This window comes from Homarus americanus, unplaced genomic scaffold (genome assembly GCF_018991925.1).
Source record: "Homarus americanus isolate GMGI-L3 unplaced genomic scaffold, GMGI_Hamer_2.0 scaffold49339, whole genome shotgun sequence".
NCBI lineage: Eukaryota > Metazoa > Arthropoda > Malacostraca > Decapoda > Nephropidae > Homarus > Homarus americanus.
In genome coordinates this window covers 411,108-422,144 of record NW_024723387.1, presented here as the reverse complement: position 1 = coordinate 422,144, position 11,037 = coordinate 411,108, and the positions used below count along the sequence as shown (strand labels likewise).

Sequence of the window (11,037 nt, the reverse complement as noted above, 5' to 3'; positions counted from 1 at the left end):
TATTCATAATTATTACACTGGTCTACAAAAAAATATTTTTTTTTCTGGCATGAAACCTTTTAACTGTTTTTTACTAACTTTAAGGTGCTGAATCCAAATCTGATCTCAGATTTGCTCCATCACGTAACATGCCAGAATTTACTGAGCTACCAGAGATTGAGGATATAGACCGGAATTCACCTGTTTCTACTGATGAAGATGAAGAGACTGATCTTTTCAAGCCATCTGGTGAAGATTGTGAAAAGCCAACGTTGTTTACTCAGTCAGAATTGAATGATCTGGTCAGAGATCTAAATTTGCCAAAACAGTCTGCTGAATTGTTAGCTTCCAGGCTTCAAGAGAAACGACTCTTAAAACCTGGCACGAGTGTCTCCTTTTATTGCAACAGAGAAGAGCAACTGCGGAAGTACTTTCATTCATATGACCAGCTTGTTTTTTGTAATGATGTAGAAGGACTTCTTCTCTCCATGGGACTACCAGCATATGATAGTAAGGATTGGAGACTTTTTATTGACAGTTCTAAAAGGAGCTTGAAATGTGTTCTTCTTCATAACGGAAACAAGTATGGTTCAATTCCAATCGGACATTCTGTACAAATTAAAGAAGAGTATGAAAACATTAAGACTGTTCTAGAGAGGTTGCAATACCATGCTCATGAATGGTTAATTTGTGTGGACTTGAAAATGGTAAACTTTCTATTGGGCCAGCAAGGAGGGTACACAAAATACCCCTGTTTTCTGTGCTACTGGGACAGCAGGGCTACAGCAGACCATTGGGTGAAAAAGAATTGGCCACCAAGACATAGTTTGACGCCTGGTGACAAGAATATCATTAACGATCCTCTGGTTGACAGGAAAAACATTGTCCTTCCTCCTCTGCACATAAAACTTGGTATCATGAAGCAATTCGTCAATGCTCTTGATCATAGTGGAGAGTGTTTCAGATATATATGCTCAACCTTTCCAAGTCTTAGCGACGAGAAAAAAAAGGCAGGGATTTTTGATGGACCTCAAATAAGAACACTACTCAGAGATCCACACTTCCTTGCTTAAATAGTTAGGCACATTAAATTTTAGTTCAGAGAGAAAAAGTATTTTTGGCCAAAAATCCTTTAAGGCATAAGACTTACAATTTTGTCATTTTCGGCCAAAAAATGGATTTTGTTCAAAATTTCAGTATAGGTACTCCTGAATGTGCTGCTTAAGGATCTGTTAACCAAAATTTGATATCTTGATTATAACTTGTTCAAATGGCTTTTAGAAAATGTTCAAATGATTTTTAGAATATTTTAATTACTTTTGCAATGCTAATTACTCGCCACTTATGGGTTTTCGAGGTCATTTCTTGGTGCTCAGGATGTACTTAAATAGTTAGGCACATTAAATTTTTGTTCAGAGAGAAAACGTATTTTTGGCCAAAAATCCTTTAAGGCATAAGGCTTACAATTTTCGCCAAAAAATGGATTTTATCTAAAATTTCAGTATAGGTACTCCTGAATGTGCTGCTTAAGGATCTGTTAACCAAAATTTGATATCTTGATTATAACTTGTTCAAATGGCTTTTAGAAAATGTTCAAATGATTTTTAGAATATTTTAATTACTTTTGCAATGCTAATTACTCGCCACTTATGGGTTTTCGAGGTCATTTCTTGGTGCTTGTGTATTATTCTGCATGTACTTAAATAGTTAGGCACATTAAATTTTAGTTCAGAGAAAACGTATTTTTGGCCAAAAATCCTATAAGGCATAAGACTTACAATTTTTGTCATTTTCGGCCAAAATGGATTTTGTTCAAAATTTCAGTATAGGTACTCCTGAATGTGCTGCTTAAGGATCTGTTAACCAAAATTTGATATCTTGATTATAACTTGTTCAAATGCTTTTAGAAAATGTTTTAATATATCGCGTTACGCCACTTGCGGCTTTGAGTTCATTCTCTGTTTAAGTAGTATTATCTCTGATGTACTTAAATAGCTGCACATGACCTCGAAAAACCATATGGCGAGTAATTAGCATTGCAAAAAGTAATTAAAATATCTCTAAAATCATTTGAACATTTTCTAAAAGCCATTTGAATGCTATAATCAAGATATCAAATTTTGGTTAACAGATCCTTAAGCAGCACATTCAGGAGTACCTATACTGAAATTTTGAACAAAATCCATTTTTGGCCGAAATTGACAAAAATTGTAAGTCTAAAGCCTTAAAGGATTTTTGGCCAAAAATACTTTTTCTCTCTGAACTAAAATTTAATGTGCCTAACTATTTAAGTACATCCAGAATAATACACAAGCACCAAGAAATGACCTCGAAAACCCATAAGTGGCGAGTAATTAGCATTGCAAAAGTAATTAAAATATTCTAAAAATCATTTGAACATTTTCTAAAAGCCATTTGAACAAGTTATAATCAAGATATCAAATTTTGGTTAACAGATCCTTAAGCAGCACATTCAGGAGTACCTATACTGAAATTTTGAACAAAATCCATTTTTTGGCCGAAAATGACAAAAATTGTAAGTCTATAGCCTTAAAGGATTTTTGGCCAAAAATACTTTTTCTCTCTGAACTAAAATTTAATGTGCCTAACTATTTAAGTACATCCAGAATAATACACAAGCACCAAGAAATGACCTCGAAAACCCATAAGTGGCGAGTAATTAGCATTGCAAAAGTAATTAAAATATTCTAAAAATCATTTGAACATTTTCTAAAAGCCATTTGAACAAGTTATAATCAAGATATCAAATTTTGGTTAACAGATCCTTAAGCAGCACATTCAGGAGTACCTATACTGAAATTTTGAACAAAATCCATTTTTTGGCCGAAATGACAAAAATTGTAAGTCTAAAGCCTTAAAGGATTTTTGGCCAAAAATACATTTTCTCTCTGAACTAAAATTTAATGTGCCTAACTATTTAAGTACATCCAGAATAATACACAAGCACCAAGAAATGACCTCGAAAACCCATAAGTGGCGAGTAATTAGCATTGCAAAAGTAATTAAAATATTCTAAAAATCATTTGAACATTTTCTAAAAGCCATTTGAACAAGTTATAATCAAGATATCAAATTTTGGTTAACAGATCCTTAAGCAGCACATTCAGGAGTACCTATACTGAAATTTTGAACAAAATCCATTTTTTGGCCGAAAATGACAAAAATTGTAAGTTTTTGGCGAAAAATTATATTTTGCTGAAAATCACAGTATGGGTACTCCTGAGCTTGCTCTTTATGAATATGTGGTCCACGATTCGATTGCAGAGTAATTAGTGGCCAAAATGACCCTTGAAAAATTTTACTGACATTTTTCAATGCTAATTACTCATCAACTATGGGTTTCCAAGGTGTGATTTAGGGTTTGTGTGTTATTCTGAAAGTACTTAATTAGTTAAACCCCTTAAATTTCAATTCTGAGAAAAAAAATTATTTTGGTAAACAATTTTTTAAGGTGTAAGACAAGGGTCTCAAACTCATGGCCCGCGGGCCAAATGTGGCCCTCGGGATGACGGTAAAATTTATCATCCCGTGAAATTATGAAAGAAATAGATATAATCATGTTTATTTATTAAAATGAATTTTACATACTTAAGATCGGACAAACCCAAATGAGGTAGTCCTGGTGAGCCAGGTAAGGCAATGTGTGAAGCTGTAAACTTCAAACCTTCAAATATGTGATATAGCACTTGTGTTGGCCCTGAAGAGGGTAACTAAAATAAGAATTGGTCCTCGAAAGGTATTGAGTTTGACACCACTGATTTAGACCCACTAAATATATAGATAATGTTATGGTAAGTCTGAGAAAAACACATAGGCATGGCTAGGTTTATTACAAAGTGATGAAAAGGTTACGCTCAATACTGTAGTCCACAAAACATGGAGCTATGCTTTCTTTCTTTGCGTCCCCCGTCTGAGGAGTCCGTTTTCTTATCGCTTCACTACGTCGTTTTCTCTCAATCTTAGAGTGCACCTGAAACTTCGTTATTCCTTAATACTGACACAGAATTTTAAATTGCAAGTGGGGTTGCAATTTAGATATGTCTGATTACAGCAAATGTGTTATTGTCAATTTGTAGGTGAAAGATTTTATCCTCAATAGATGTAGGTGAAGCAAATGGGTAAAAACACCTGGAGGCAACTGCGTGATAACGAAATTCTCGGCTTGAAATATGCGCTATAACAGCAGGTGTGCAGATTTTGATGGAGGCGTGATAACGAAAATCGCGATAACCAAGTGCGCTATAACCAAGGGATGACTGTAATTACATTTTACATTAATTGTCGACAGGGCCTCCTAGGGAGGTGCAGGACCCATTTGCATTCTTAAGAAAAAACTATGCAACACTTAGAGTCATTAGGAGCAATCTGCAATATCATAATCACTACGGGTATCATCTTATATAGTGAGATATACTGTATATTGCTATCATTAGAGAAAAGTTTTTACTATGTATATATATATATATATATATATATATTGTGAACTGCAATATCATTATGATTGCTGTATTTGAACGGTACAGATTACAGCAGAAGCATCAAACTTCTTGGAGTATATAAGCCACCATCTTTCCTATATTCCCCATTCGACAATCTTCGCATGTTAAATTGTTCTGAAAACTCGATTTTCACTATTTTTTTAAACATAATTTCTTTTAGATACCTTAACGGGAACATTTTTGTACTCAAATATCAATTGTCGAAGTGTCCAGTAAATGTGGTCAGTTGGCTGGATCACATCAACATGCCCGTTAGCGTCGGTAGAACTCCATTTTGAAAGCCTTAGTATTTGTTTCAGTACTGTCCTCTTCCTCCACACGACCCACACGCACCATCACACTCGCTCAGGTCTTTTTCACGAGTTTCTGGAGTTGTGGAAAACAAATTTTTCTAGGGAATCTTTCAATGTCATTTCGATTTCTTCTCTCTGTACTCTCGAGATGTATTTTCTGTACGTGTATGTGTCGTTGTAGGTCATGGTGAGCGAGGGCTGTGTGCGATAGTCAAATAATGTATATTTAACTGATGATATATATATTGCACTGACTTTTATACATGTTAATGATATTGTATGTTTGTATTATTAATTATTATGTACGTATAAAGTATATGAGGATTAGTTGAATTGCATATAAGGGCATAATTGAGAATAAAAATATGATAATTCTATAAATTTAGAAGCCTTAATAGCATTTTTATGTATAATAATTTTTAATATACAACTTATTATCTGTTAATAGAAAAAGAAATCCATTGATTGATATATAGACGGATCATTTGTTTGTAAAAACATTGCTAAAATGCGTAAAAAAATAACAAAATAATTTAAAATTTCGATTAAATTTTCAGTCTAAACAAATTTCAATAATAATAATTTGAGAAATTTTTAATTCATTATAAGTACAAATTACAAAGTTATCTGATGCTGTTAGGTAATTGCGCTGATCTGCGACCCCCGGAAGTTGCTAGAAACGTTTGCTCTGACCACAAGTTAATTCAGATCATTATTATTTCCCCCAATCCCAAATACAAGTTAGATTATGAAACACTGTAACGCCACTGTAGTTAAGTTCTAGTCAAGTAATGGACTTGGATTATGTTTAATATTTTTTTTCACAACACCCGCCCGGCAGTACCTCTACCTCGGTTCACGGCACAACACATTTACAACATAAAAATCACAGTATTCCTTTTTACACCAACAGGCCTCTGGGACCCACCTTCATTTGTTGAAACGTTTCACGACAGTATGAATTAACTTTACCTTATATTTATATTGTCTTTAATATATATATATATATATATATATATATATATATATATATATATATATATATATATATATATATATATATATATATATATTATTTAATCTCTTTGCAACGTCGATGTTGTCTGTTGTGAGTTCTCATCGACCAACAGTTCCTCCGAGTGCTCTGTGTCGGTGTTGTCTAAGCGTGGTTCCTGAAGCTGTTCTTGAGGGTCATCTGTTTCCTGTTGTGACTTTACTGGTGGTTTGGGGGCGGTGACGTGACAGATCCAGCTCACTATGCTCTCAGTATTAATGAACACAGCGGGGAAACCAGGGCGTCCACAGCCTATACTCCAAGAGGACACCCCGGCGATGAACCCGTCGTTGCTGACCAGTGCTCCGCCCCAGTCACCCTGTGGGCAATGGAACAGTTAATTCGGGGACACAACTGTAGAATCCTCTACCATTTGAGTTAGCTTAGTTCGGGTTAGGATAATTTGGGTTTGGTTTAGTTTGGATAGGTTAGGTTAGATTGGGTCAAGTTAGGTTAATTGAAGTTGGTTTTAGTTATATTTGAGTAGAGTTTGGCTGCGTTTGGTTTGGCTAGGTTAGGTGGTAGAGTATGAACACTCGCAAGGCTACACACTTGAACCACACACCTGGCAGGGATCGAGGCCACCGTGTGTGAAGTTGCCAGCACACACCATGGAATCGGTGATGAGATCCTGGTAGGCTTCACAACACTGCTGGCGCGGGATCTTGGGCACGTAGGCCTGTAACACCAGATTAGATATCTCACTCACTTCCGCCGTCCTGCCCCACCCGGAGATGAGGAACAAATCTGGCGAAAAGAAGGGATACTTGTCTGAAGTCTTTGAAAAGCCTTTGTGGTCTAGCGTAGACTTGGAAAAAGGCGCACCTACCCCTATGCTACTTAATTTAACCTAATCTAAGATAACTAAACCTGATTAAACTAATCTAACCTGACTATCGTTGTTTATCTTTACAGCATTAAACCAGTCATATGTAGCCATGACGGAGTTGTACTAACCATCGGCGTGAGAGTGGTGGTAAAAAGGTATGTTTTGTTGGCAGTAACGTGACTTGTTAGGCAGCGGCAAGGGTTGAATCCTGTCGTTGAATTTCACCTTGGAGGACATCTCCACCAGGGCTACGTCGTAGTCATGGGTCAGGTAGTTGTAGTCCGGGTGGAGATGGATACTGTTCACCCCGCACCACCTCTCCCAGCCTTCGAACACCGCCAGGTCGTACTCTCCCGCCACAACCTGACAACGGTCAACTTATGTTACTTAGATCTGTTACTTATGCGTTTGTTACTTATATTACCGATGCCTGTTACATTTGCTTATACTATACTTACTTAATTGATACAATAGTGGAGTAAGGTTCTGCTCCTGTATATTCCAGCTCTTCGTCTTCTCTGACGTTAGTCAAGGTTCGGCCAGCAAGCAAGTCACAACATAGACGAGCTCTGCGCTTTGTAGACTGTTTGCATTCACGCTTAAAATTCTAGCTCTAATACTGGTCAACCCGTAGAGACTCGTGGCCTAAAGTAAAAATTTACAATCAACACTATGACGTTACCTGCAGGGTGTTAAAGGGGTACTGGTATCCCTGAACACAGCCGGCCGAGGTGAGGAGCCAGGTGTGGGTGAGCAGAGTGGCACCGCAGAAGTGGACGGGCTGAAAGTATTGTGTGTCCTGTAGGGATATCAACCACGGCGTCGATCCTGCCATCAGAGATACGAAGAATACATTTTGTTACAGTACAACAAGACATTTACAGGTGTAGAAACAATTACATAGGATCGGATACACGTGCATGCAACAACAAAACATTAGCTACTGATACATATTTAAAAGTAGGTTTAGTAGCATAAACACTATTCAAGAAAAGTATTCATTATGAACCTCCATTACTCTGTACGGGGCCTACATCTCCGGTATGCAACGCAACCCACCAGGAGCTGTTATCTCCAGCTCCTCTTGTCTTCTCTATCAACTATTTCCTTGACGTAAGTGCCATATTTCCCTACATAATAGAGATACTTAATTTCTTGACTCCGTATTTAAGAAACTCTTGGATGTTTTTGAATTTTGACGTACCTGGTTCAGCGACCTCCCCTCCGATGATGCTGTCAGAGTCCTGGTACATCAGGGCTTTGTGGGGGTCTGTGAGGGCAGATCAGGTCTGGTCAAATGTCATCGATTTTATGAAGCAGGTTTTGCTATAGTGAACAATATTCACAAAACTGATGATAAGCCGAGGCGCACAGTGTGAAGCCGCACTCACCACAGCCCATCTTGGGGAGGATACAAGGTGGACGCCTCTCTTGGGTCACACCACACGTCACCCCGCCGATCCCCATCACCGCCCACACCAGTAAAACGTCCACCAACCCTGCTGGCAACATAATTTTTGTTATGTTATATTTTTCATGTTGAAACTCTATAGCAGATAGTTCGTAAAGCTATTTGTAATCTTCCACAAGTGTACTGGTATTACATTGTACCCTACTGTACCTGCTTTCTTAACTGATGTACAGTTTATGAAACGGAAATGTATATCTATTAATTTTAGAGATAAATAATTGTAAATGTTTAGATGAAGGCAAACAAGTTAAATAGGAATACTCGTACCGGTACCCACCTGAGGCTGGCCGCCATCTTGACTTCCACGTCATTATGCTCCAACTTGGTTCTTTACTGCGTCGTGATTCTTTTGAGTCTGGTTGATTGTTGTGATTGTTGTAGATTAAGACTATGATATATGTAATTTTTGTTGATTGCCTTGCCCTCGATTCTTGTGATTGTGGTTATAGTTGGGATCGTGATTGTTGTAATTGTGGTTGATCGTGGTTGATAGTTGGGATCGTGATTGTTGTAATTATGGTTGATCGTGGTTGATAGTTGGGATCGTGATTGTTGTAATTGTGGTTGATTGTTGGAGTCGTGATTGTTGTAATTGTCGTTAGGGTCTTGATGTAATTGTGGTTGACTGTTGTTGCTATAAATGCCCCTCGTCAGCTACTTGTGCTCCTCGTCAGCTACTTGTGCCCCTCGTCAGCTACTTGTGTTCCTCGTCAGCTACTTGTGCTCCTCGTCAGCTACTTGTGCTCCTCGTCAGCTACTTGTGCTCCTCGTCAGCTGCTTGTGCTCCTCGTCAGCTGCTTGTGCCCCTCGTCAGCTACTTGTGCCCCTCGTCAGCTACTTGTGCTTCTTGTCAGCTACTTGTACTCGTTGTCAGCTACTCGTCAGCTCACCACTAGGCTGCCAGTTGGAAAGTTAACACAAGGGTGAATACATCTGTGTATTCATGTATTATAAAGTTAGGTTAGGTTAAGGTTCGGTTAAGGTTAGTTTGCCTTAGGTTAGGTTAGGTTGCTTTAGGTTAGGATAAAGTTAGGTTGCCTTAGGTTATGTTAGGTTAGGTTAAGGTCAGTTTATCTTAGGTTAGATTAGGTTTGGTTAAGGTCAGTTTGCCTTAGGTTAGGTTTGGTTGCCTTAGGTTAGGTTAGGTTTCCTTAGGTTATGTTAGGTTAGGTTAAGGTCAGTTTGCCTTAGGTTAGGTTTGGTTGCCTTAGGTTAGGTTAGGTTGCCTAAGGTTAGGTTAAGGTTAGGTTGCCTTAGGTTAGGTTTGGTTGCCTTAGGTTGGGTTTGGTTTTTTAATTTTCCTACAACGTTTCGGTCTATAGTTAACACCGTTCAAAAGTTAACTATCTGTTATGGCGGAAATTAATCGGGTGAATGTACTCCCTTTTCTTGAACGGATTGTTATATAGATATTTTACCCGCGTTTGGGATCTTTGTTTCAAGTACGGCTTAAGGGAAGGTCGTAAACTATGAGTAATTCTTGATGTTGTTGACTGCGTTATGTATGGTCCAAGCATTAACAATTACTGTACATTGGTCCTTTTACGTTTGCAGAGAGTCTAGATTCATCCTTCTATTTCAACTCGTTTAGGTATTATTAGCGTTTCGGTCATGCAGCGAATTTTAGAATTTTAAGTTTAGGTTATGTTGGAAATATGTTTTTTCCGATGGTTTAGATGTGTTTTCAACGTTTCTGTCTTGCTTCCAAACAGGTGCCTGACCGAAGCGATAATTTTACCCTTGTTTATTTACCTTTACTCTATAATCAGTAACTTTATGTCGACACAATTACGAAATTAAGTACTTGAAGCCTCGTACAGACGGATAAAACACTAATTAACGGCATTTCATGTTGAGATAATCTACCCTCAGCCTTTACCTGACAATGTAAGATGCACCAAGAAACATTGTGAAGTACATTAGAAAATATATATATATACGTGTCACTGAATATATGACAATTGATTAACCGCTTGACCTGCTTATACAAATAGCCTTAGGTAGATAAGTAAATCACAAGTGTATGTCAACTGTGTTTTATTTACATATATTTTCAAGCACACGTCAGCGGGATCAGACAGGCACACGTGTTAATCCTTAGGAAATTCTCGCCGCTTCTTATCTTAATTTTCTCGCTTCTTCAGTTAATCAGTTCTAATAATTTTTCTTAGTTTCACAATCATGGATCAATTAGAGTTATATCTCCTCGTGTACAGCTGTAGAGAACCAAGTGGATCTTACCTTCGTTATTTATTGTGAGAATTTGGCTTCATCCCGTTGACAATTATTGGTGTCTTTCCTCGGTCATTTAGTTAGAATCTCACTTGTTATACACACAGGACAGGTGTACGTGTCATATGGCGTGTGTGAGCAGCCAAGGTGTCCAGTATTACGCAGTCCACACAGATATACACCAACATGGACGTTTTCCCACACGCTGCCCCAACACCTGGTGGCACACTGATAACTCTGCCTCTCTTACCTCCCTTTAAACACCTCTTCCTCTCTCTCGCTCACTGGTGATACCCCAACCCTCCCTCACCCTATATTTGAATAACTCCTCCCCCTCTCTCATCCTCCACCCTCCTTTCTTCACCCCCCTCCTTTCTTCATCCCCCTCCTTTCTTTCCCACCTCCACCCCCCTCCCCTCTCTCTCTCTCTCACTCTCAGGGTATTACCGTCTCACACACACACTACTACTACTACGAGTATGACGATCATCCAGCTATGATACAATGATATGAGTTATTAAGGATGTCACCTAGGTTAGTGAGTTCTGAGGTGACTAAAGAGACCAATATGGGACCCGCAGCGTCGTTCACATTCGTTGCATATGTGGAGGGCTCCATCTACTGCGGGAGGGGTGGTGGCAGCGTTTTTCCGGCGTTGG

The 11,037-nt window shown here is 38.3% G+C and overlaps 1 protein-coding gene across 3 annotated transcripts; it reads right to left on the bottom strand.

The window, feature by feature from the left end:
- Positions 1–5,868: 5,868 nt before the first annotated feature.
- Positions 5,869–10,654, bottom strand: LOC121863435 (trypsin-1-like). 3 transcript variants are annotated; one of them, XM_042362096.1, is made up of 8 exons: positions 10,388–10,654; positions 8,424–9,043; positions 8,067–8,177; positions 7,880–7,945; positions 7,358–7,503; positions 6,804–7,038; positions 6,412–6,593; positions 5,869–6,165 (listed from the first exon to the last, which is right to left on the bottom strand). In XM_042362096.1, exons 2-8 carry the CDS (start codon positions 8,455–8,457, stop codon positions 5,869–5,871), a joined length of 1,071 nt encoding a protein of 356 aa, XP_042218030.1. In that variant the 5' UTR covers positions 8,458–9,043; positions 10,388–10,654. The 3 variants fall into 3 exon arrangements, with proteins under 3 accessions (XP_042218030.1, XP_042218032.1, XP_042218031.1); XM_042362098.1 differs by having other exon boundaries at positions 8,067–8,174; XM_042362097.1 differs by having other exon boundaries at positions 8,424–9,038.
- Between the last annotated feature and the right edge of the window lie 383 nt (positions 10,655–11,037).